General features: G+C 41.7%; 1 protein-coding gene across 1 annotated transcript in view; it reads right to left on the reverse strand.

Annotated features, from left to right (window-relative positions):
- DEPTOR (DEP domain containing MTOR interacting protein) overlaps nucleotides 1–27328 on the reverse strand; it is an 82889-nt gene that overhangs the window by 25054 nt on the left and 30507 nt on the right. The window contains exons 4-9 of the mRNA XM_050891446.1: nucleotides 25659–25782; nucleotides 19749–19927; nucleotides 4775–4960; nucleotides 3993–4127; nucleotides 775–845; nucleotides 14–118 (exon numbers count right to left, since the gene is read on the reverse strand). Coding sequence (XP_050747403.1) covers nucleotides 14–118; nucleotides 775–845; nucleotides 3993–4127; nucleotides 4775–4960; nucleotides 19749–19927; nucleotides 25659–25782 — 800 coding nt within the window. The remainder of the gene's footprint in view (nucleotides 1–13; nucleotides 119–774; nucleotides 846–3992; nucleotides 4128–4774; nucleotides 4961–19748; nucleotides 19928–25658; nucleotides 25783–27328) is intronic.

Raw genomic sequence — 27328 nt, forward strand, 5'->3', positions numbered from 1 at the left:
TTTGAAAACCCACCTTCATCCCAGCCGCGGCTGCTGGCCCGCTGGGGTCCACAGCCTGGATGTGGCAGGGCTTGCTCCCCCGCACCACAAAGCCCCAGCCCACCGCATCGCCGACGATCTGGAAAGAGAAGAGAAGGACGTGATCACCTTCAAGCAGCTCCATGAAATTCAAGGGGGTAACACCTAAATGGTTCAAGACATAATTTCAACATCTCTATACTTCCAACACATAGTAAAAGACGTTGTGTACAGGCTGCTATATCACTCATGGGAAAGGCTCTATCCAAATGATTCCTCTTGCTTTTTTTTGTTGAACTAGGAGGCTGTAAAAAGCAATGCTTCCAATGACTAGGCTCAAAAACGTCTTTACAGAAAGGCTTTCTCTAATAGTGAATATGAATCAAAATTTCTGTCCCATCATAGTCTAGAAAGACCTAAGTAGAAAACTTCAATTTGGGTAGGTAATCCGCTCCTGCAGTGCAAGTATTACCAGGAGCACAAAGTCTAGATGAGTTTGTATAATACAAATGTTATTGGCTTTATGTAATTTTACACTCCATTTAAGTCAGCAGTACTACATTGGCATAAAGACAGGATAAACAAGTGCAGAATCAGACCTGAAATGTGTGGAAGTACTGATAACGAAGTTCGAGATTTTAAAGTACAAACCTTAGCAAATGCAAATAAGCTCTAATTATCCCATCAGAAAATGTCTGTTTGGATTACCTTATGCATACAACATGCAGAAAATAAAGAAAAATACTGGAGACATACCGTAAAAGTTTTTCTTACGTATGGGGCTCCAGGCATCAAGAGCTCATCAGCAGTCACAGGTCTCTTTAATACTGTGGAGGTACATAAATGAATATTCAATATAAACATTCCTCTGGAGTTTCTCCTAATAAATAAGATACAGTGTTGGGATACAACATCTTTTTGGTCCTACTTCCCATACACTCTTTCAGTTCTTGCGGACTTGCTTGAAAGTAGTAAAAGAGCCAAGGAAAAGACAGCAGAATAACTCTGAGTACAAATGATGAGAGCTTTGGAAAATCAGGGCATTTAGCCAACAGACTTTGTTGTCTGCAATCAAGATCCACTAAACACTATCACAAATATCAGAAGTGGCTGCTCCTGTGTCCAATGTTGAAATGAGTGACCAACCTTCCTGACATGGAGCAGTTTTTCTTCCCGGCTCGCTCTGTCCATGCTGGGTGCTCTCTGCTATTTCATCTGAGTCAGGTTTGAATCACAGAATTAAGTAATAAGAAAATTCTCCTTGAGTCAGGAATTATCCCAACAAAGAGATTTCTGCAATTGTAGGCACAGACATCTAACCCCCTCTTATCCAGGGACAGCCTAGTTAACCTATGGCTGGCTGGGATTTTACATGAAAGGAAATACCAGTGAGTTTCTGCAGGTGATTCCCCGTTGCCTTGCTATGCATTGGGATAATTTGCCCCTGAACAAAGTAAATGTAAAGTTCTGCCAAATCAAATTGATACCATTCTGTGTACCATTTTTTATATGTCTATAAATGCTTCACAAGATGGAGGACAAAGGAAAGATGTATGTTGTTCACCGTATTTGCCTGCTTCACCTCTAAAATTACGGCTGCTTTTCTTTTAGTGATAAATAATTTTAATGATGTCTGCCTTTTCAGTCACAGGTGGAAGACAAAATTTCCCACAGATGGTATTCGAAGACATTCATGAGTTTCTCAATGACATTCATGGGAGCAGGGAGAATTCTAGCATACAAACCAATATGTATTTTTTTTACTTTCCCATGGATTTTGAAAAACTGTCATTTAGCCACTGTTACACTTTGCAGAGCATGCCTGGTCAATGTGAAAAACCTGAGTGATTATGCTCATTCGACAAGTCAGAATCAGGTAAATCATCCATGCAGGACTCCCTTGCGTGCCTCCCTTCATTATACCTCCAGAAATTTTTTTTGTTTGATGATTGTTTTTCTACATGACTGGTCAAGTCATGACCTGGATTTTTTTTAAGTGTTTGCCTGCAAGAGAACTCATCTGACAATAAATATACCTCTGCCTTGTGTTTATTAGCACGCCGTTCAGTGACGTGCTCTGGGTCTGGATAGCAGGAAACTATTTGTGAAAAAAATCACTTTATAGTCCAGCAGAGGATTAAGAATTCCTCCGTAACATTTACATCTGACAGCCTTATGTTAACCTAAGCGAGATGACGTGTGGATCTGTACTTGCGCTCTGGGAGAAATTACCCTACATTGCAGGTAATTGTATAATTCTTAAAAATAAGTCTGTTTATAAGCCCATTGCTGTCTTCTTTCAAATAGGGGTCTGTTAAAGCTATTCAGAGTTTGAAAACTAGTCCTAAGGGAGAATTTCTTTTAAAAAATAAAGAATTTATGCAATGGCAACATCAGCCTATCCTTTTTCTTCCAGTGTTGTGTAATCAGCTGCATTGAAATAAACTTGTTCTCACTACTCATGGGTTGACACTTCGTATATAATCAGAACTATAAATGAACAGAATAGTCGGCATACTTCAGATAACACATACATTTATGGACAGCGCATGAATGCTGTTTTATCTGTCCCAGAAAATTTTCCAGGATGTAATTAACGATGTACTGGGGCCAAAGAGCTCCCCATATAAAATCTATCAGAGCGTTTCTGGGAAGTATACCTGAGAGATATTCTGCCAAAACATGATACCGTGGCACTCTTCATATAGGTGCAAACCCATTGCATATAGGGGTAAACACATTGGAAGGTGGTGCCAAACGCCCAGCACCAACGTACTCCAAGGATGCAATGACCACCAGCACTGAGAGCGTTCCCCCAAGTTGGACAGCAGGTCTGGTGTAGGGGGTTATGGCTTCTGGGCATGCAATCCTACTGAGTCCTTCAAATTATTTTAGTTTAGAGCCTCATACTGAATTCCTAGCAGAGCCTAAGGAGAGGGAAGGAAATGTGCTAAAAGGAGAGAGAAAGAAAATATCCCCATAACTATGCCTCTCTTTCTGATGGCCACTCCGCACAGCAGGACTGAAATGCACTTTAGCTCACTCATCTCCGGAGTAAATTGTCCATGTTTTGAACAGGATTCATATAGTGCTTGAGGCACCCTCCAGTAATCACTTCAAATGCCAGCATCCCTTTGAAAGCAAAGCTTACACATGTCCACTGAAGCCTTCCCCCGTTGCACAACACTCCCTACACCATTGGCACAGACCTGGTAAATCTGAAATAATAAGGAGCACAAAGGGCAGCAGGGAATCTGCTTTGAAATTCAGGGCTTTTTCTGAGGGAAACAGAGAGGCTGAAACAATATCTATCCTGGTCTGTTTTCCCCTTCCCAGATGTACAGTAAGAAACAATTTTAAATGAACTGTGGAAGAATGGGTGTGTTGAACCTTCCAGTATGGGATAGGAAATCCTTTCAAAAGGAAAATAAGCTTTAACACTACTTTTACCTTCCTAAACAGACTGGTGTAAGACCTGAACAAATGAAAATGTTGAAATGGTCCCCGACAGGCTGAAACAATGCTGCCTCTTTCTTTAGAGGCTGCTGTTTTCTGAGTTGTGTTATTTCATAGCAGCTCAAGCGGCCACTGGATAGTTAAGCTCTCCTCTGACTTGCACCGAAGGAATGTCTCTAGGAGGAGATTTGAATCAGTTCAGAGCTTGGCAATGAAGAGGCAAATCTGGGTCTCTGACTGCATGTCCTCCTAAGAGATAAACTGCAGCTCAAACCACAATTATGGGCTTGATGCAGAGATTATCGGAGGCAGACGTCTGGCTTGTGTTCAGCAGGACTTCAGGCTAGAAGATGATAATAGTCCCCTCTGGCCTATAAAACCTGTGACGCTGTGAATTTTTAATGTATCCTTGAAAAGATAAACTTAGACACAATGCTAGGCATTCTTCACGTCGCCTTCTCCCCAAACAGATGTCTGTGCCCTGGCTCCTGTGCATCGTAAGCGATGGTGGTGCTCACCAGATTTGGGGTTGCAGAGCACGGGGGGACTGCTGCTGAGCGTTGGGCTACTGCTGAAGTACCCACTGCTGCCACAGCTACTCATGCTGCTCCTCCGTACTGCCGACACGATCTTTATCTCCTTGGTGGGACTCACTACAAACAGAGAGAAAATACAGAGAGAAAGGGAACCGGTATCAATTATTAAACCCATTTCCCTGATTTCTTTAAAACAACAGCAATAAGCCATGCTTTCGCTGACAACACTGGGAAGGGGTTAGTGTGTTCTACATGGTTAGAAGAGTCACTGCATGAGTATAATGCTGTAGCTAACACGATGGCTGAACTGCTCCCATTGCAGTGTCTTCTAGGAGGCATTTCAATGTAGGGAAATGAGGTTTTCCAGTTCTCCTTTTACTTTGCGTTTGTTCTTTCAGTTCTTACTAGATATTTTGCTGTACAGCAAACACTGCATGACCCCTTCCCCTCACTTTTACTCTTCTTGAAAACTCCACATAGAATGTATGACAAATTACTTTAGGCTTGGGGGATTTTAACCAGTTCTATTTGTTCATGGACACCGAATTTTGATCAGCATCTGAAATGCTATCGATACAGATACAGAACCACCCCAGGGAGCTAAAGATTTGGCAAACTGAGTGAATGGACAATCCCTACAAACAGGAACACACAATACCCAGCCCTGCTTTTTTTCAGACAAACACTGAAGCCCCTCATCCAAAAAGGATTTTTTAACATCCCATGGAGTCGCCCTACAGATAGTAGTATAGTTGCTGAGTCACCTGAGAGAAAACTGGTGTGTTTTCTGTTGTCATGGTTCTGCTTGCGCAGGCAAAACGGGCTGTCATGGCTTTCTGGCACCAAGCGAGATTTCTCAGTGAGGAGCTCCATTAATCGCCGCCGCCGGCGGAAATTCATTCTGCACTGGTAGAGCAAGTTGCTGTCCATAAAATGGTGCTTGTTGGACACTAGGAATAGAAATGGATAGAAAGTCTATGCCTGGTAGGACTGAAATACCTATCTGCAATGTGTGCACTACACGCCTCGCTGTAAGGAAGCAACATTCACGGCTCTCCTCTTCCCCTCGGCAGACTCAGAAAAAGGAGGAAGGTGGCCAGCTTCACGCAAGTAGCTTCAATATACACACTTTTATAGCGTCGATAACAAAGTAGGAACTTCAGTGGCCATTGCTGAGAGGAACCTTTTACACTACCTTGATTAATGACAAGCACTTCCTATTGTCAAGTGGAAATGGAAGTACTTTATCTTTCCATGACAGGTTGCATAAATGTCCCTCTCCACGCATGCTTCCTCTGTATGCTGTTTGCTGCTGCTGGTCACTGCAGACCAGACTTAGCTCCTTACATCGAGTTTTTTGTAAACTCGTCAGTCTAGGGCAGCCCCTGAGAGCTCTGACTGACTACCTTGTTCGGAGCTACAGGGCAGCAAAGAATCAAGACCTGTGTATTTCCTCCGTCTTGTTCACCACAGACACCGTGTCCCAGACACTTCCTGCAGGCCACTTCCCCCGCTTCGCACGGATACGCAAGGTTTGGGAACAGGCACCCGGCCAAAAATCATTTCTTACATAATGAACAAAAGTCTTAATTACAACCTGTTTTGACACTGAGAGCAAATCCCAGGTTGCTGGTGTCAGAGCAAGAGTGCCGAGCCTACCCGCAGACTGCAGCGTTGCCATAACATCTGCGTGTTCGCTGCCACTGATGCTGCATCTTAATAGCGATGAAAAATGCAGCAGTTGGACGGAGCTCTGTGCCAGGACCTGAAAGTGCTCTGACTCCTTCAGGGCTTGATCGCAGGAAAGCCCTCTGGAGTACTCCCTGCATTAGTACTGCAGTGTCTTAAATAGCTGCAGTAGACGTTTTGGCTGCATTTTCTCCATCTTCACCTAGCTCCTGTGATCATGTTCCACAGAAATGATTTCCCACAGTTGACCTCTTCCATGAAGGATCTAGATTCTGGATTTACCTAGTTTCTAAATTGCATTTCTTCCAATATTGAATCATAAGAACTGGTGGGTTATACGTATTTTTATGTAAAGTGTAAACAACAACATAGATATGCACTCAGAGGTCAGTCAAGTCTTTGAGTACATGACTCAGTCATTTGGCCTCAGCCTCCCACTGCAGACACTGAACTTCTGCCTTGCTCTTTGCTCTGCCCAGCATGTGGGGTCCAAAAGCAGCAGAGCCCAAGGTGCTGCAGCAGGGCCCAAGGTGCTACACCAGAGCCAGAGCCTGGAGCCCTGTCGGCCTTCTTTCCCTTCGTCCTCATCCCCAACACACTCTTTCTTGCTCTCATCCCCTCTTAATACCTCCGTGTATCTCAGATTGCTCTCCATGAGCCCCACAGAAGTACCTCACATACATGACAGCCTTGCAAAAAAGGCTGTATTTAGACATAAACTGCCAGTATGTCATCTGATGCTTGTGAGCTGAAGGAATAGCCTCAAAGAGGAAAAAGCCCAGTCACCTTCTCCAGTATATTCATGCCAGGGATGTCAAGTCATCCAGACAATAAAGAAGACGCCAGTCCTAGACATGATCCTCAGGGCACAGCCCTCCAGACAGGTACAGAAACTGCCATATAGGGTCAGACCATATGTCCGTATTGCAAAGAAGCATGTCTCTTGCCTGCCTGGGCCACTGTCAGAGAGGGGACACTGTCTGTACAAATGGACTTTCGCCTTTGGGACACAAAGAATAATCAGGACACAGGAGCTTTCTGAAGTGCACGTGCTTGTGCCCAAGCTGCCATGCAGACCGTATGCCCCAGAGTCCCGCATCATGGCGTTGGCTGCAAGGCATTTCTTAGAGTTTTGAAAAAACGTAGAGTTTTGAAACTACCTTTTTTCATGAATAAAGCAGAAAGGTCATGCCAGTTAGCAAAGCTGTGATGTTTCAAGTACCATCTACACAAAAGACCCCTGTTACCTAGATTGCCTGGTTCTGTTGAAGAGCTTCGGAAGAGCCAGTGCCACTTGGCTTTTCTCTGATTCATTTTGGTGCTGAAGCTGTTGTTTCCTCAAATTAGCCATATACACACTAGTCGTGATTTAACCCCAGCCAGCAGCTAAGCACCATGCAGCCGCTCCCTCGCTCCCTGCCCCTGCTCCCAGTGGGATGGGGACGAGAATCGGGAAAGAAGGTAAAACTCATGGGTTGAGATAAGAACGGTTTAATAACTAGAGTAAAATACAATACTAACAATAATAATAATGAAATAGAATAATAATAATAATGATAGTAATGAAAAGGAATGTAACACAAAAAAAGAGGGGGAAAAAAAAGAAAAAAACCCAGTGATGCACAATGCAATTGCTCACTACCAGCTGACCGATGCCCGAGCAGCGATCCGCCCCTCCCGGCCAGCTCCCCCCAGTTTATATACTGGGCATGATGTTCTACGGTATGAAATATCCCTTTGGCTAGTTCGGGTCAGCTGCCCCGGCTCTGCTCCCTCCCAGCTTCTTGCACACCTGCTTGCTGGCAGAGCATGGGAAACTGAAAAGTCCTTGGCTTAGGATAAGCGCTACTTAGCAACAACTAAAATATCAGTGTGTTATCAACAGTATTCTTACACTAAATCCAAAACACAGCACTGTACCAGCTACTACGAAGAGAATTAACTCTATCCCAGCTGAAACCAGGACAACACTTCATGAGCAAAATGGCTTTGCTAAGTCAAATTTAGCATTGCAAGCAATTCGTTACTGTGTTCTGTCATGTTAATTATTGCAGGCACACACTGCTGCTGTGCTCCTCATTTTGGACACATATAGTATGCAATACTATTAAACAACACTTACTAACAATCACTATTTTTGAAGAACGGAAATAGAGGAGGAGAGATTTGGAGACTTGCCTACATCCACAAAAGGATTTGCTATCAGAGGCAGAGTTACTATGTAGGTGTTCACAGCTACCAGTCTCATTTTCAGATCACTGACACAATAAGTAAAAGTAGCAATATCTAGCAATATCCTACCACATTATTAGAATAACCTGATGTAAATACAAAAAAAAATCCCTTTTTTTTTTTATGACATCTTAAAGAGTTCCCTGAAACTTAAAAAGACAAGCTCCACTTATTCAGCACGCTACTGGGATTCATAGAATCACAGAATCATAGAATGGTTTGGGTTGGAAGGGACCTTAAAGATCATCTCGTTCCAAGCCCCCTGCCTTGGGCAGGGACACCTTCCACTAGACCAGGTTGCTCAAAGCCCCATCCAGCCTGGCCTTGAACACTTCCAGGGAGGGGGCATCCACAACCTCTCTGGGCAACCTGTTCCAGTGTCTCACCACCCTCACAGTGAAGAACTTCTTCCTAATATCTAATCTAAATCTACCATCTTTCAGCTTAAAGCCATTACTCCTTGTCCTATCACTATATGCCTTTGTAAAAAGTCCCTCTCCGGCTTTCCTGTAGGCCCCTTTTAAGTACTGGCAGGCTGCTATAAGGTCTCCCCGGAGCCTTCTCTTCTCCAGGCTGAACAACCCCAACTCTGTCAGCCTGTCTTCATAGGAGAGGTGCTCCAGCCCTCTGATCATCTTTGTGGCCCTCCTCTGGATTCGCTCCAACAGGTCCATAATCTTAAATGAAAGAGGGCCTCACAAATACTCCCTTGGAAGCAGAATTACTGTTGCCAACCGTTTGCAATGTAAGAAATATCAGTATGGTTTCTGATTCAAGTTAAATATTATGGCACTACAGTTTTTAATTAAAACTATTCTGTTCTGTTTGTGTCATTAACTGAAGTGCTCTGACAGTCTTCAGAAATTATGATAATCAGAGATCAACACACACTCATGTAGCAGACATCGTAAAGCACTCTGAAATTCTAGAATAATTACTGACCATGAAACTAGATAATGTAAACTTTTTTATGTCAAGATACTGAACATATTTTAGAATAAGAATACTTGTTTTGATCGAAATATTGTAATATTTATATACTTACAATAGCAAAGCTCAGGTCTTACATTGAAGTAATTAATCTCTGCTGTAAGTATTTTAGTCCATGGAAGGGTGAATTTTTATACAATAAATGAATACAAGTGGAAAAGGTAAGACCAATAACTATATGTTGTAGAATATTTATATATGATTTACACAACAAAGGGTTTGTAGCCAGAATGCTTATGACAAGTAGCATTAGTACAGCATCTGGAGTGCTCATTGATTTTCATAGTTTAATTCCTCATTTCTGCTGATAGTTCATATTTCATGTGAGAGTGTTAGAGTAACAGCGTGCATCCTCAGTTTGAGCAAGTAACGTATTTGTAGCACCATGTAACTTTTTGCATATTTAAGAAGAAGCTAAAAAAAATAAACAGGAGTAGTTAGCTCAGACTGCCTCCTTGTACATACAACATCAAATAAAATATCTCACCAAAATCATTGGTGTGCCCCATGGGCCTTTTTTTTTTTTTTTTTTTTTAAGTCATCTGACACATTGATGATTTGGGATGAAATGGCCATGCTGTGACTCTTCCTAAGGATGAGTGTATCTGGAACGGTGTGGAAAAAGGGATTTCCAGACCATGGATCAGAAGGAAGAGGTTGAGGGGGGGGAGGCAGACACCGGTGCAGGCTGCCTCTGAAGCACTCCTCAGCTGCAGTGGCTGACTTTCAACATTAACCAGGAGGAGCTCCACATGCCCTCGTCCTTCATAAATCACAACTATGTGAATATTGGATGCAGAGCCTGCACAGAACACGTTACACTTAGTACATGCTGGGTGAGAGGTATTGGCGCAGGCATGCATGCTCAGCTCAACTGCTTTAACAGTCCGTGTTTTGCTGCGATCAGCAGAGAAAAGTGGGAGTGAAAAACTTTTCCAAGCTGATTGCAGAATGCTGAGAGGACTGCACAGACTTGCTCAGGAGGGATTTCTTCAAAGGTAATTTAGAGGTTGTTACCTCGAGCTAACGTGGAGTGTTGACTCAGAGGCAACAGCAGATAAACTTGTGGCAGCTGACAAGGCTCTTGCTCCAGGTATCTGTCCCTTTCGTGGAAGTTGCTGCCTCCAGATAGGGATTGACTTTACTCCTAAATTAGTTCACTGCCCTTCATAATGCAGCACAGAAACGCAAACTGGCACCCATTTCAGTTTGTCTTAAAAAGTCAGGCCATGGCTGACGAGTATTTGTATTTGAGACCTGTATTTGTACATGATGAGGGTGATATAAAGAGCAAGGTGGGGTAACTTCATGGGTTTCTTGTTCCAATTTGATTCACTGGTGCTCATGTGGCAACATGTTCATGTTACAATGTGCACCTTATGAAACAGAAAGAAATGTACCAAAGAGAGTAAAGTAAAAATATGGTGACTGGCAATTGCCAAAATCATAAAAGTGCACAAGAGCATTTATGGTCCCAGATGGAAAGGCACCAACATTAATTCACAGTCACCGATGTCAAACTTTGGAGGTATGGTCACAACCTAGCAGTCTTATCTCACACATACACAGGCCACAAAATTTCTCCCAGAAACAGAATTTAAAAATTATCTTTTAACCTTACAAAAATATAGTTTACTCGTACTTTAAAGCAGCCTGTAATGACCACTTTACTCTTCCCCTTACGAGCTGTTCAAGCCTTCAGTTACTTTCCCTGCCAGGCAATAAAGGTTTAACTCAAGGCTGAATTTGTTTAACTTTAGCTGCTAATCCCTGGACTTTGTCACACCTTCATCAGAAAGTTGCTTAAGATTTGGTCAGAAATCTTTGTGAAGAAATCTGTGAAGTGATGAAGCCAACTCTCAAACATATCTTTGATCAGCTGAATAAATCCTGACTTTTTTTTTTTAGCCCTCCTCGAGTCCTCTTCAGAATTTCTTTATCCTTCCTAAAATGCAGCTGTCAGAACTGCATACTCACAGTTACAACCTCACTCCCCTTCTCGTACTTGCTGTTGTCCTTTTTGTACATCTCAGGCTCATAGTAACAGTTACTACAACTGTACTGCACAAAAAGCATAAGATGGGAACAATGTGTGCCCTGTACATCCTCCTTTCCCTGCAGAGCGTTGCTTCACACCAACGAGCGGAGCCCGTATTCTCATTTCCCAGATGTTTTGCCTTCTAGTTATACCATTAGTTATACAAAAACACGCCTCTTTTGGGGTAATGACCATTTAATTAGTAGAGTTCAGTTATTTGTTTACTGTCTCATCTATCCCTAGAGTTTGCAAACTTCACTGGCAAGGATTTTAGCTGGTCATTCCCCATTTACATTACTGTTAAGAAGAGAAAAATAAGAATATTTATTTTGGCTTTTCTCTGATCAGGAGCACCTAATGTTGCAGCTTTGGTGCTTCTTGTGCCTGGCTGCTTCACAGTTTCTGTCCAGATACATAAAATATAAATTGCAACGTCCATGCAAATCTTCTTTCAGCTTCTGATTCTGACATAAAAACCTGGGATCTGCAAGGGATTCAAACAGTCTTTTCTTCTTTTGCAAGGAGGCTGATGCACAGCAGAGATAGAAATATTAGCTTTACATTGATTTCGTAGAACTGAGGAGGCTTTAGAAAGTACAAAAGCCTATTTTAATAAATGGTGTGACTCATGCCTTAAAAATTAAGCTATTTTCATAACTGGCTTTTCCCCCAAATCCCTCCCACCACTTCAATTCCCTGTGATTTTTAGCACTGATAATCTGTGTACATCTCCACCGCGGTGATTAATGCTTTCTACCAGCCGAAAGCTGCAGTTCCCAGTAGGCCACATCCAGCGATGCACTCCAGCTGCTCTGCACATCCCCAGAAACACAACGCTGTCACCAAGCAAGCCTGTGGCTGGAGCCGGGGAACGGCTGCTCCGTGTCGAGGGAGCGGTGGGAAAGAGATCAAAGTTCCCCGAGGAGCCGGATGAGCAGCTTTTCTCAAGAGAGCGGAGGACATGTTGAAGTGTGCGCTTGTTTGTGTGAGCGTGTGCTTGTGCTGGGGTTAAGAGGAAGAGGTTATAAAAGCATTAGCAGAGTATATGGAGTTTTCAGCGTGGATATGTCATGTCTTTCCCCACTTAAAGACAAAAGCAGCACTGAACTCTTTCCAGCGGTGCACAACACATTTCCAAGTGTTTCACGGCACGAGACTGAGGTCGTTTCCTCTACTAAAATGACGTTAAACCAAGTTCGAAGCTGCGGGAGATCATTCTGGACCTTCACTATTACTGGCTGCAATAGTCTGCGCCTTCATATAGCAAGTCACAGATGGCCATATCAGTTTTGACCTCTGAAGTGGCAGGACAGTGCCCCAAAGAGTTGACATTGTACCGAAAACAAATGCAGGATTATGAGACACACGCCAGCGGGCTGCAGGGGACGACGGGGGGCTGCTGGTTTATCTGAAGGAGGGCATGGCCCGAGCTGCTCCTGCCACTCCCAAAGCATGCCCAGGGAAGGGTCTGGCTCCAGCCCCGTGTCCTTTTGCTTCCTTGCTCCCCTCTCCTAAGCAGAACTGGTGTTTAAAAGGGAAGGAAACAAATCAACACTGTAAAATAACAGTTCCTTAAAAATAAGCCTCTCTCCGTGCATAGCACACAGCTTGCTGAGCCCGTCTCCTCTGTGCCTCAGGCCTTTTGCCAACTCAGTTTCAGTCCCTTGCCAGAAAAGCCGTGGAAGTGTTGTGTGTCCACTTTGGCTTTCGCAGAGTGAGGCTGAGCCCGCGAGCTTAGAAAACACTGACCAGCTGCTGAGACCTGCACAGGGCGGCTGCTGGGCTTTCGGCTGGTCCTCGCCCCGGCTCCACGCTGCCCACCTCCGCCGCACGACCCCACCACTCCTGCCCCGTCCCTCCTCCACTCCTGCCTTGCACCAACGCACGTGCGGCTGGAGGAGAATAACCGACACTTTATTCTGCATTGGACAATGCTTTTCCCACTCCTCTCAAAGCCTTCCTGTTTTTCTAAAGCTAATCTGGCATCTGCAAATGCATTTTTAGAATGGCACCTATTCAGATTAGTTTCCTTTTACACATTGATGAATTCCACCTGCTTGGAGCTCCCTCAAATCAAGGAAGAGAGACTACAGATGTTTAGCGAGCACTGGGCCTTGGGTCTTGGATTCCCTGCACCATATAAACACAACACTTGCATTTCCACCTTTTATGAATGTATATATGCTACGTAGACTGTAGATAAGCCCACCTGCGAATGTACTCAACCAGCATGTTAAACTCTTGGCAGTGCAGCTGTACTAAATAGTATTTTTTTCTCATTTGGATTACAAGGAATTCGCTTTGAATGGACAACAGATCTAAGCTTGAACTGCTCTAGTTTCCACCGATCCTCTCGTATAAAATGGCAAGACAGATCCTGGTCCTGAAATACAAAATCCAGAGAGCTGTTCCAGCTCATCCTAGCTAAGGGTGAAGCCAGTAAGCGTGTCCAGAAGTAAGCAGGTCCTGGACCTGTAAGTAGGTCCAGAAAAAAAGCTGTGATATAATTGGAGAACCATGTCTTCTGAGCTGTTTCAATGAACTGTGGTATATTCACATAGTGCAAAAAAGTCTAGACAACTTTTATACCGCCTTTAAAGCATCAGGATTACGATAGACAACTGTCAAAAGTTCCTTGGGAACTGAAATATAGAGTATCCTGCTCTTATTAAAGTGGTATGTTCTGCCCAGTGCATTAACATTTCATTTCAGCTGCCTTAAAATAGGTATGCAGATAAGTGTTTCTGTATACATTTTGTCTTTCCGGTAGGTTTGCCATCTATTTGCAGTCTATTTTCAAATACACGACTTACTCTAGCATGAAAAGCCAGTGTTGAATCACATGCGTTTCAGCAGTCTTTTCAGTTTGTATATGAGGATTTATCGTCTTTAATTTAGCAAGTTTACAGAACATAGCCAACTGCTTTTCTTTGCTTCCAAATAAAGTATGGAAAGTATAGTCTGTGGCAAGGGAAGAAGCAGATGAAAAGGCCCATCTGGGTGTCTTTTTTTCTGTTGCAGCTGTTAAAAACTGAAACCCATTCTCTGTCAGAAAAATAGAATTTGGTACTTAATGTGAAAAGAAGTCTTCATATGTTATTTACATATGCATAGAGCATGTGGCTCTTTCAAAAGCCAAACCCATTCCTGCTTTAGATAAAGACAACTGCAAGAAGAGCACAATGAGAAGCCACTAGAACAGGAAGCTGGAAGATCATACAATTACATACAAAGTTCTTATTCTCTAACTTTCCTACCAGGGCAAAATCATGAAAAATATGCAAAGCGGTCTCCAGATTTAGCATAAGCAGTTGAATTACCATGAGTGAGGTTACTGTCCCTATGTATGGGAACTGCCGGGGAAGAACTGCCACACAAATAAACAACTGAGTGCCTCTGTATGGCATCAGCTCAGGGGGAACCGGGCTTATAATAAAAACAAAGTTGTGTTGCAGGACTTCAAAGACTAACTGAAGGTTTGTGTTTTACTGAGATAAATCAAGGCACCATCTGTAAAAACGTGATGTTTCATAATTTTCAGCATGGAGTATATACAATGAATGCTTGGATATATCCAACAGCTGATGTGATCCAGGTGTTAGGTCAACTAGAAAAATTATATAAAAAATTTATGTGTTAATTTTGGAGGAGAAAACCTATGACCATTTAAGTCAAGGATTTATGGGATGGTTCAATGGCACTTATAAATTGCTACCTGCAGTTGATATTTCCAAGAAAAGGGGTTCCAAAGAGAAATCTCAAATTAAGGAAGAAGTGTGTACTTCACATATATGGCCAGTTTTCACTTACAAAGAAGTAAGAAATGTCAGCTAATCATAAGCAATTGGACGTCTAAAGTAAATGTAACGACACATACTTCACAATTTACAGAAATTTTAGATGAGAGGGAAAGCTTTTCAACAAAAGCAAAAGAACTAATACTTTGTTAGATATTTAATCTACTTCCACAATTATAACAAACTTTCAACTGCATCATGTATCTTGATGCTTAAAACTAAATGCACTGATCGTCTTGTTAAAGGAAATTTTGCTGCATAAACGTACAGAGTCCTTGCAAAGAATAGGGAAAATGAAATATATGTTTTAAGACCTTTCTGCAGAGACAGGGAGATAGCATATGTCAATATTTACTGTTCTCACTAAGTCACTACAAAATGTTTGTTTTCATCTCTGAAAGTAATTTGCACAGTGGAGTTTTGCTGATAGAAGATTAACTCTTGAGAGGTGGTAAGCACCTGCTTCTGTGCTAAGCCAGCAGAATATGTGCCTGCCTTGAACGCACCAGGTCTGGCCAAGTGCCATTAACTCAATAAAACTTTTTAAAGCTGAAAGGTATTCTAAAGGGGCGTGGGGGCAGAAGACACTTATATCATGCCTAAGACATCTTACCACATGTTTACTACCGTTATAAAATCCTAGCACTGATAAAATGTTTCAAAGACGATACCTGCCAGCCAGTCATCTCCAAAAGAGATTTTTCCACCCCTCGCTCATTCAGGAAAGCAAAGTCTATGGCCTTTCCAGAACCCACCACACATGTGTTCCTCTGCTGGCCTCAGGTTGGGCATCTGCATCCTGCCCCCTGGAGCAGAGCGGACAGCCATGCAAACTGCTTTGGGCTGAACCATGCTGCGGTCACTGCCTGGGAAAGGTGCTGGAGGGATGTCAGAGAGGAAATAACACCAAGCACATGCACTCGAAGGTAAGCAGCAGCTTGGAAAATAGCAACAGCAGAAGAGAGAGAATGTGATCTGGCACGGGAAGGCGAGCGCTGCTGCTCAGACCCGCGTTTCGCACAGGCTCGACCGGGAGAGCGGCACACGCCGTACTGTCTGTGGTGCAGGGCAATCGCTACGTGTTTGCACTCCACAACATATTGAAAAGTATTTCTAAATGTGCTGTGGTTTGGTCACTGCCACAGAGGAAATGCAAATATTCACCTTGCAAAGTGCAGGTGCTATCCTAAGAAGGCATAGGTTCCTCTTAACAGTATTAACCAGATTTTAAAATGGAAAGTATTTATCACTTGAGATTCCAGACCTTAAACCTTTCTGCAAGGCAGGCAGATGTTTCTCCATCCCCCAAGCTTCTGTACCCAACGAGTCCTCGGAGGAGGACAGAAGGACTTAGCCTGCCATGTCAGTGGTGCTCTGCTGCTGGAGCTGCAGGTGCAGGGTAAGCGCTGCAGCAAGTGCCATTAGCAAGTATGAGCCAAAAACTGATGCCAGAAAGAGCTCTGTGGCTACCCTCTTTCCTCCTTGGACATCTCAGTATCTCTGTTTTCCAGACTGAGCAAGGGCTGTGACTGTGTGTCACACTGTCCTCTGCGTGCCCTTAGCCCATCCTCGCTTTGTTCTGATCTACCCTGGAGCTGGCAGAGAACTTCCTTCTTCTCTTGCTGCACATGAATTTTGACCACAGTACCTAATCTGTCTCACCATTTCCATCTGAAGAAGAACTAGGAAAGATCCAGTCTCCTGGAGGAAAGTCTTATCTGTTAATATTACTAAGCTCTACGTACCTCACCATACTAGAAATGGGCTTTTCTACAGCTGAGAAATGTGTTCTGTGTGCCTTTTGTCCCTGCTCTTATTGAATGCGCATCACCGTGTTTATAATTCTTCGCACAATCTTTATTCCGATACTCTGGCGAAGACCATCAGCGTTCACAAATGCAGAATAACTACTGGCAATTACACTGCCAACACAAGCCTTCAAGAAATGTACAGTGCATAATACCCTGCTACCTATACTTTTTTTATTCTGTAGTACCTGGGGGTACCAGTCCATAGGAAAGGACACCTGGCTCCTATTTGCGAAAATGGTGGTTTGTCGGTTATGATTTGTATGCGCCAGTGGGATTTTGGAAGGAAGCAATTCAGCGCTTAAGCACGTTTCATCATTTTCATGTATGGCAGGGGAAATGTGTATAGTTATATATGCCCAAAGAGATCAGGAAGATTATTTTTAAACTGAAGCATTTGATGTTTTTACAGCATTTATACAATTCCTCTTAAACCACTGTTTTCCTTTTTAAAATTAGCATCAGTGTTTGTTTCCTGTGTGAAACCTGGTTTGTGTCTGACCAATTAAAGTGAAGATAAATGTGACAGGAAGCTGCTTTGAATACAGTACCTCAGCTGCAGAGTAGGGCTTCTCTGAGTAACTGAAATGAAAGTCAGCATCAGTAAAAATAAATTGCACAATTCAGTTGTGGCTGGAAAATTACTACTGAGACTGGCAACTTGATGCAACTATTTCTATTACTTTCTGTTGCATTAGGTAAGGTAATAAATACTTCATAAGAATAGTAGAGCAAGCTTTATTTTATTCCATATTGTGTATATCAAACAATACTGCTAGCAAAAGATTGCCTTTAGGGCAGGAAAATGTTTTATTCTCCACTCAGTTGATGAGTCTTTCTGCTGGTTCTGCCAACAAGGATGCCAATTAATGTCAAGTAACATTTTGGTACTGCTGATGAGATACAAAACAAATGGAGCATAGTATGGTGAAATGAATTTACTGTACTAAGAGATAGAAAAATTCCCTTTTTTTTTTTTATTGGACCTAGAATTCAGTGAGATGGGGGGGAAAAAGAGAATACCACTCCTGCCTTTTTACAGTTTATCTCCCTAATTCTGTACTCCCTTCTTAGAGGAAGCAAGCATTACATAAACCTTCAAAATGCACAGATCATACCCACTTGCTAAGGTGAACCCCAAACCAGCTCTGTGTTAATTCTGCTAGTACTTTCATCAATATTCCTAACAGTATCTAGACAAATTGTTTCAGTGAAATCCAGAGGAGAATGAAATCTCCTGCCTAGGAGCGTGCACAAAGCATGTCCACTGGTAAAGATAAATCTCAAGGACATCACTCAGTTTTATTTTACTTCCAGCTTCCCCATCAAGTCAATCTGAAATCCCCACTGAGTTACCTTTGCCCTGATAAAAGCTGACTGAGGAAGATGATGGTACCTTGGAGTGAGAAGGCCACTTTCCTCAGCAATCAACTAGTTCCCCGCACTCCTTTTGTGGTCACTTCATGAGTTTCAAATCTCTTTCTAAGAAAGCACTTTGCATGCACTCTTGACTGCTAGAAGAGGATGGGCAGGGGATAAATCTGCAAAACCGGCCAGGGCAATCCATAAAGGTGAGCAGGGCCAGCGTCACTCAGGAATCCCCCCAGAAACTCAGCTTGACAGGGGAAAAATTGTTTCCCTGCCAAGATGCACTGCTGAGCCTTTGCCTTCGTTAATGAAACAATGGTTGATCTGCAATAAAAGCCACATCCTGACTTTCTTAGCTCTGCAAAGATTTCAATAGCAAAGTAAATCCTGCTTTGCACCAAATATCAAGTTCTGACTTTTTCTCTGCAAAAACATCAATAGCAGCATAAATCTACTCCTGTCTTTTTTTTTTTTTCTTTCCTTTTTTTAAGGAAAGTTTACCTCATATATAATACACAGAAAATGCTCTGGTGAAAATAGGAATGAAATCATTGCTGCCATAAAGAGGAGGGGTGGCATACCTTCCTGTCCGTCAAGCTCCAACCAGTTGGCACCCTATAAATCATAGGAAGCACAGGGGTAATTATAGAACTGCAAGCTGATTACTGTGAACATTGAGAAGTAGCTCCTAGTAATTGGAAGCTAAAGATAATGTGAGCATGATTACAACCACGAAGGAACTGTGCAGGTCACTTATGCCCCCATTTTTCTCTATTCCTTAAAATTAGGTTTTCTCACAAAGCAACAAGCAACCTAGTCAATCTAGCACCTTGTTAATACCGTGAATTGTTTGTTCTCTGTCAGAATTAGTGTTGATGTGACAACATTCGGATCACCAGGATCCGACTACTTTCCTGTTGTGCATTAAGCAACATAGCTAACAGCTACTGCCAGCTTGTTCTGTCATCTCCTGGCACCCCTTCATCACTCCCAGAGGCCCTGCAACGTGCTTATGGTGGAAAACACCTGGTCAAAGAAGGGCAACTTGCACTGAGAGTACATGATGACAACATGTAAAATTGGTTTTAGTGCCAGAGGTGTTCATTTCTTCACCCTCGGGGCAGTACGGAGAGAAAACTCCATCTCCTCCGCCCTTAAGAGAGGGAGCTCCTTAGAGAAGGTGCATCTGCCAGACACATTGTGCTGGACCATGAAGAAATATTCCATTCCTGCCTCAAAGAAGTTACACCACCAGGACAAATATAATAACACTTCAGCCGAAAGTGATACCCTCTTTCTTGCCCAAACATACTAGAACGACTCTGCAACATGACCAAGAGGGAAAGCTGCTTTTCTGGGATCAGGCTGTGCTCTGCTCCTGTCCTCCAGTAGGAAGATATACAGAACCTGTCATTTTTATTCTACATAGAGAATTTAGCTTATTTATGGGTCTAATCCCTACTTGATCCTTACAAAGCTATTTACCTCAATTATACATATCGCTGATAACAAGTTCTACAAGTTAATTAACACAAGTGTAGAAGCGTTGATTTTCATCCACATCCTTATGTTGTTATTATACAATCCCAAATTCTAGCTGTATTCTGCATTTGAGGCAGAATTTTCAGAACTAATACAATGAGCTTTTGAAAAAGCCACCCTTTTATTTTAAATAAAGTTACCTAGACTCCTATCTGAAATTATTTAGAACTTGGACATATTATGACCAAGAAGACAAGAGCCCCTCCACATGATTTGACCTGAAGAAAGTGCTACAAAAAGTGTAGCTTTTGCTACCTGGCAGTAAATTTCTCACCGTGCTGTATAATCCCGTGCTCCAAAAGTCTGCGGCCGAGCTGCTCTGCTTCAGTCCGTGTCGTGGCCTCTCCTTCCTGGATCAGCCAGTCAATGAACTCCGATGCCACAAAGGTCCGTTCATACTTGACTCCTTCCTCTTCCCTGGCTTGCAGAAGGGTATTTTCAGAACTCATCAGCCTGGTATGGGGTGGGGGGGAAATTGGTAGGGAAAATGGTTCTTCAAAAAAGCAACTCCAGATCTATTCTAGCAAATCTCATTGATATTAAGCAAACGTATGTGAACCTTTCACTGACTAAATCTTTCCTCCAGCTATCAATTTAAACTTAGGATGTGAATTCTAACTGCTTAGTCAAGAAATTTAGGCTTTATATCCCCGTGTGAAGTTAATGCTTTCTTGTTTTTTCCCTAAAAGAAAACAAGGTTTTTCAGTTTCACGTTTCCCCTATTTAGTTCTTTAGCTTCTCTAAAAGTTACTGTATAATCTACTTTGAAACAAAATTAGCCTAAAAGCACCAGATGATTGTGACTAATGTGTTCAAAAATTCCTAATTAATTTTTACAGTTAGCAGGACTATGCCCCGAAGTCATTTAGATGGTTTTGAAAATTTTTCCCATAAGCTCTAAAACAGCTGCAGAAAAATTCAAGAGGAAGAAAAAACAGGTAGTTCTGTGGTTTGGGTCACTGATAAATATTTAGCATCCAACACCCAGTGATGCAGCTGCAGTCAGTGAGTTACACACCTGAACACATTTTGACATCTGAGTCTCAGAGTCTCTGTGCCTCAGTTGGCTCCGTGTACCACCAGAGTTCAGAGGAACATCATGAGGTGTCTCTAAATCTCCTAGCAATTGGCATGTACCTAGCTTAAATAAGCTAATAAAATTCTTCTCCGTTCAAGTAACCTACAGAAATGACACAGTATAAAAAAAAAAGAAAAAAAAAGCCTCAGTATTTTGTTCATGCAAAAGTAAGGTTGACAGTTTGAAAGAGAAGACAGGTTGATAATCACTCCCTTTCAATACAGAATCCTACTTTTTTGTTGTTGTTGGGAGACCAAGCACCATAGCCTCCTTATTTATTAATTTCATTTTTCTTCATAATTATTTTATTTATTATAGGCTAATAATAGGACTAGTGGTAAGACTTTCAGAATAATAGCTCGAGAATGGCGTGGTTATTTTTTCCATGTAAGACTAAGAAGTCCCCTCCCTTTACCAACTGTTTCGAAATTAAGGGCACAACTTAACTACAACAGGAATATTCTGGAAGCACTTAATCTTTGCTCTTCTGATCAAAAATTTGAATTTCATGTAAATCCATATGTGGTCTCTCTCTTTCTTGAACTGCCAGTATGTCCAGAGGTCATGGAATATAACATCACCTCCTTTGGGAGGCATAAGAAAAATCTGTGCCATAAGAACACAGCGAAAAGTTTCTTTTGAAATTACAATGAGGAGATTTGACAGGACCCAGCCCTTGTGATTTCACCTCAAAGATTTATTCCCTTGACTTTAACAAGAGCTAACCAGAAGCCTGAACTGACTGGATCTGACCACCAGGCAGCAAATCATCAAACCAGGCAAGGGCTGCTCAGCCACAGCTAGACGTCAGTGGCAGATATAATGAACTGCTCGTTTAGATGTTGGTGCGTCATTGCCAGCACCTCTGAGCTGAGTAAGAATGAAGAAAGTCAAAATTAGCTGAAGTCAGGGACGAGGCCAAAAGCAAGAGCATGTGCCACAGGGGACAAGGTATTGACTCCAGAACTCTTGCAAAGACTTTATTCTTTTTCATATTTTGATTTACAAGCATCTGCATGCAAGGCAACATTTTGTCCCACACTAACCACATCTAATACAGACAGCGCTCCAAGAGACCATCTTTAAATGTGTCTCGTTCACCAGACTTTTTTCCCCCCAGAAAAAAATGCAAACCTAAAGCTCATGTCTTTTCGTACCATCTGCTGCATGGTTACCCAGAACTGGTTACCCAGGCTCTGCAGGCACCAAATTAAAACTCCTTAGGATTGTGTTAATTGTTCTTTGATGAATCTATAATTAGTTGACCAGCTCATTGAAGTCGCAGATAGAGAGGTCCTTGAAAAAGAGATGCTAATCGTTAGATTTTTACAGAGACACAAAAGAAATTTGGAAAAATATCAAGTGGAAAAACACTCAGCTTGACATTTCACACCCTTCTGCATGTGCCCAGAATAGCACTGCAAAGGATTTGGACTTGTGAACAAACAGACACGACAAATTGACAGTTTAACAAACCCAGAAACAGCAATCCATAGACTTACATCGCTAACTGAAGTAAATCACTGTAACTCCATGGCTGTCAACAAAGCTGTACCACTTTACATCAGCCAAAAATCTGGCCTTTCATTAGCCAGAATTGGAAACTGCCTCTATCTCTTCCATTTTCTCCTCGTTTCAAAAAAACATGAGGCTATTCATGACAAAACATATTATTTGCTAAAACTGGTGTTATCCTGCATTAAGGGAATGTATTTAGCCAAACACTGGATTCAAACCCTTTTCAAAAGAAAATTTTAACCTTGTTTTATCTAAATAACTGCACCAAAGGATAAATTTGACTTAACCACTGATGAGTTAAAATGAAAGTGATTCAAAGAATGCAGTCTTAAAATTATCCGAATGATTTCCTGAAATTAAAACCATAAATTTGCACTTCTTTCACTGTGAAATCTGGTTGAAAAATCTCAGTTGAAGTCAACATCATGAGATGACTTATGGCTCCTAAACCTAACTGCACTAGAAACAACAATCCTGTGTGCCTGACCAAAACCTACTGAGAATTGCAAACATCATAAAAATAGGATGCCTGCACAACTTGATTTTTTTTTAAAAAGCTATGAAAGGTCTATGCTGGATTTATTTAAGATTTGCAGGGAGGGTTTTGTTGAACAGGGAACATGTTTATCTCATTCCATCTATCTGATCAGTCCTGTAGAGCACGAAAACTGATACCATCCTTGGACCTAATAAACTATTCAACAATTTTCAGACAAAACTGTAGGAAATCCAGTACGTTTCATCTCTAGTTATAAACTTGAACCTCAAAGCATGTTCACAGCAAGGATTACCAAAGTTTGCAATGATGTGCAGGGAATCTGAACTGATTTACGATTTTCAGTGCAAATGAAGAGAGAATACAATCAGAGACTGATTTTTAATCTTCTAATTGCACAGGTACAGCCATCGAAGATGTCCACAGTAGGTGAAGAAGGTAATGCCACAAGAGAGGAGAATCCAGGCTGCGAGGAGCTTTGTGGTCACACAGAAGGGAGACAGGGAAAGGGAGCTCCTCAGCGGGGGGACAGTCCTAATGTTCCCGTGTCCCAGGGGAGAGCACAAGGCATTTACCCAAAACAGCTGTCTGAATGCAGGGAACCTGCCCAGCGCATCCATTCCTCTGCCCATGCAACAACCTGCTGATCCTCCGAAAGTATTTTGCTCATTTTACCCATTGAGGGTACGAATCTGCATGGACTGATGTTGGATAACATGTCCGCAATTTTGGCAAGCACAAACTATGCTGGCTTCTGAATGTCACGGTACTCCAGCCCGACTGTGGTGGGTGGAGAAGAGCAGGAAATAGTATTGCAATGGCTATCTTAAACCAGCAAAGCCTAGTGAAGACCAGCAACATCTACAAAATTAGACACAGATTTTTCAAATATGTTGGATTCAGATAGATTTCCTTTGGCGTAGTTTCATTTCTCTTGAAATTAGGCCTACAGGCATTTTGAGAAACAAGTTGAATATACTGGTACATGACTTCACGTCTGTGCCTGAATACTTTTCTCCAGTTGTTGCCATTTAATAACTATTCTAATTGCACTGAATGAATATTTTCTTTCTCAACACTATCAGCAAACTGATACAACAGATATATTACACATACACACATTTCATTGCAGAACTCTTTCTGTAGTAGTCTGACTTTCAGTATTGGATTTTGAGTTTAAAATGCATCCAATGAAACTGTGAAGGTGTTGCTAATAAGCGTGCATGGACAAGGGACCTAACAAAATCCGAGTGCTCTGCACACTGGTTTTGCTACAATAAACAAAGCGAAGCCCAGATAGCCCAGGTATGCGTTCTTATCTCCCATGAATATAAAATATTTCCAGTGATCCATGGAGAATTTTGACTAGCTTTGACTGTCACAGACTGGTTTTGAAATGCCATGTATTTTTAATCTATACTATATTTAGCACTCAGGGCTGCTTTTAAAAGTTTCTGAACCCTTTAGATACGTTGCCTAGGAGCAACCACCTCATGAGGATGCAGTTATATTTAGATATAGGTGCTGCTTTTGGCATTAACTCCTTTTCCAAGATGGGAACAATCTAGATTGTTATGAACATTTTTCTGCCAGTATAGTGTTGGACAAACTGGACACTAGACATTGGTTTGGGGATAGTTCCCCATGCAGAGAAATGGGGATGGAAGCAGACACTGGTAGAACAGAGTTCTTCCCACCATGGCTCCTTTCATGCAGAGGACAGTTATCAGCCTCGCCAACAAAAAAATGATTTTTCTCACAGAAGAATAGAAATAGAAATATACAAAACAAATAGAAAAAAAGGTTTGCCGCTGTAGACACACTGATCGGCTTTTCATAATATCGGCCAGGCTTGCAGGCACTGTGTGTTACAGAGTCTAAAGAAGCAAATGTTGTGCTTAGTAAGGCACAGAAGATTTTGGAGGTGGGTGATTCAATTCATCTGTCCCAGTGCATCCAATGAAGGATTTCTTCCAGTGCTGTGTTTTCTTGTGTCTTATACAGTTTATTTTTTTATTTTAAATAGTCACAGTCACTGAGTCTCAGGGAATTTTATATGATGGGTGCAACAAAAGGAGTGGCATTTACAATTATTGGTTTATATTTCAGTTTAATTGCTCTTTCACCAAATGGACCTTCAGAGCCTTCTCACCTTGAAAATAATAGTTATCATCAGCTTTTAAACTTGGGATTTTCCTGAGTGCTTTATTCTAAGAGTGAAACAAAATTACTCCAGCCAGAAAACACAGCATCTCTCCTGGCTGCTGCATGCTTCTGCTCTAACCGAGCAGGAGAGTGAATGGGATTCAGTCTAGAGCCATACTTCAAGCTTTTTGGTAAATAACACATCACAACTTTTGCATTAGTTTGTAGCATATGCCAACTCGTATTTTATTCTCTCTGCTTGAAAGTACCGTGTCACAATCTCTACATCCTGAATAAAAATGTCATTAATTATAGATTGGGAAGTATGGTTAAGCTGCCTAGTTATTTAACGGAAGTAATCCAGTGGGATATTCAGTATCTCGGCATAATCATCTGTTTCAAATCTTACTTAGATGCCCTTGGCTGGGTTTTTTTTGAAGCTACTTTTAATATAACCTTTCTGATGTAGAAGCTTTGCAGACTGGAACACTGAAGATTAATTTCACCTATTATTTAAAGTCATACGTCCTGGTGAAGCTGTAGATATGGACGCTCAACAGATATGTAGCCACTTGTTCAGTGCATTTTGATGTACTAACGTTTTAGGTCTTGTGATTACAGTTTTACATGACAAATCATTCTTTAGTAATTATTTTTACAGAATAGAGTGCAAGGGCTTAAATTTACATTGGGTTCTCATATAGGATGTATTTACAACCCAGAACATCAGAAAATGCTGATTCATTTTGAACAAAATGCTACCAGTGCACACGGTAGAAAAGCAAAAGAGAAATCGGAAAGAGAGAGAAGGGTTATCAACTAAAGTCACAGGATAACCCAGACACATTCCTGCATGATTTGAAAGCCTCTGACTATTCAAAAATGGATTAACATTTGCCTCCTGTGGTACTATTATCAACACATTATGGATATTGAATGCAACATACTTTTCATACAGTCTTTGTCCTCTCATGAACACCTTCACCTCATTGTCCAGCGGAAATGTCCCGTCGTCTTTTCGGAAGCGGTAGAATAGTTTGACATCCTTGAATTCCTTATGCTCATCACAGACTGAAACATAAAATAAAAAAAAAAATCTTCATATAGATGTTAAGGAGTTGAGGATCCATTCAGCAGCTATTGCTGCTGAACTTCAAAGCAAGCACGTATGGAGCCTAACCCCCTGTATTTCTGAGCATACAACTTTATTCATTTCTAATAACTGATAGAAGGCTGGAGAAAACTTTCAGATAAGTAACCAAATCTCTAGGTGAGGGGGATAGGTGTTCATCAGTTTTGTGAGTATTACTGTGAATATAAAGAGCAAAAAAGCATCCATCTGCTATATACCTGGAAAACCTTTTGATGAAAACAGTCTTGTTAGCTTGTTTGTTTAAAAGGCCACCAGTGTAGAACACCCAATAATTTAAGGATTGGCAAACTTCTTAAAGCTACTCGTATCAGTTGAGCAATGCTGTAGGAAACCTGAGACTTGCTGCAGAAACAGTTAAAATCAAAGCATTCTGCCCTCTTAAAATTGTCTCGGTTGCTCTGCCATGCCAGCTAGCAAATGGTAGGTACAGTAGGAGCACACTGAGAAATGCTAAATAAGGTTTATAAGACAGCAGCTGATGATGGGCTCTTGTAAATGCAGAACAGAGCTCCAGCAAGGGCATAAATTAATGGGATAGATATCCCAACCAAGCTGCTCCTCGCAGAGTTGTCAGCCCACATACACGGGCTCACCTTCTGCCCCACAGGAGCAGGAAGCGGTACCCCTTTCACTTGACATGGGAGTTGAAAGGATGCTCTGAGCATCCTGCAGAACCTGATCGAACCTCTCTGAATTTATCCTAGCTCACTTTGCAACCTATTTTATTAAATTTTAGTGCAATATGTGAACATTTTCAAGAAACACCTGCTCCGTGTGTAATATATAGACACATACATATCAAATTTGTATGGAAGTTACAGTGCGCAATTGGATCCTGAAGCAGAAAACATTTGAAGGTTGTTAAAGCTTTAAACAAGCATTCAGCAATAAAACATCTATTGCTCAATTAAATTAAGTCACTCAGGCATCCACGCAACTCTTCACTGACATTTTCTCAATAGAAGATTAAGTAGTCAGATTTGAATACCCTATAATTACTTTATTCTTTAACTATCTACCGTGAGTCCCAGTTTCCATAACAACTCAGAATTTTAATTTAATAGCCAAGCAGAAACTGTAGAAGTGGCACTCATTCAATATGTGCATTTCTTACTTTAATTAAGGTGGTGTTAATGTATTGCAGATAGCAGCAGTATTGCTGCACATACAGTGACCCCTGCATAAAGTCAACATTCGTCTGTTCGCAGTTGCTCAGTTTTCTCTTAAAAAAGAAACAAATGGTACATTTTGCCCTTTTGAAATGGGTAATACTATACATTTGAAATCAAGGCCTTGGATCTTCTTTGTTTTTGTGCTTCCTAGCCTTTTTGTGCACCAAAATGCAACTAAATGCTATCACTGAATTGGAAGCCTCCTTTTCATCAGTGTAAATTGTTATTCAAGAAGCTGAAAGGAACAGATCTCAAATAGACAACAAGTTTAGGAGAAAATTAATCAGGGCAC

The sequence above is a fragment of the Gymnogyps californianus genome, chromosome 2 (assembly GCF_018139145.2).
Source record: "Gymnogyps californianus isolate 813 chromosome 2, ASM1813914v2, whole genome shotgun sequence".
Classification (NCBI taxonomy): Eukaryota; Metazoa; Chordata; class Aves; order Accipitriformes; family Cathartidae; genus Gymnogyps; species Gymnogyps californianus.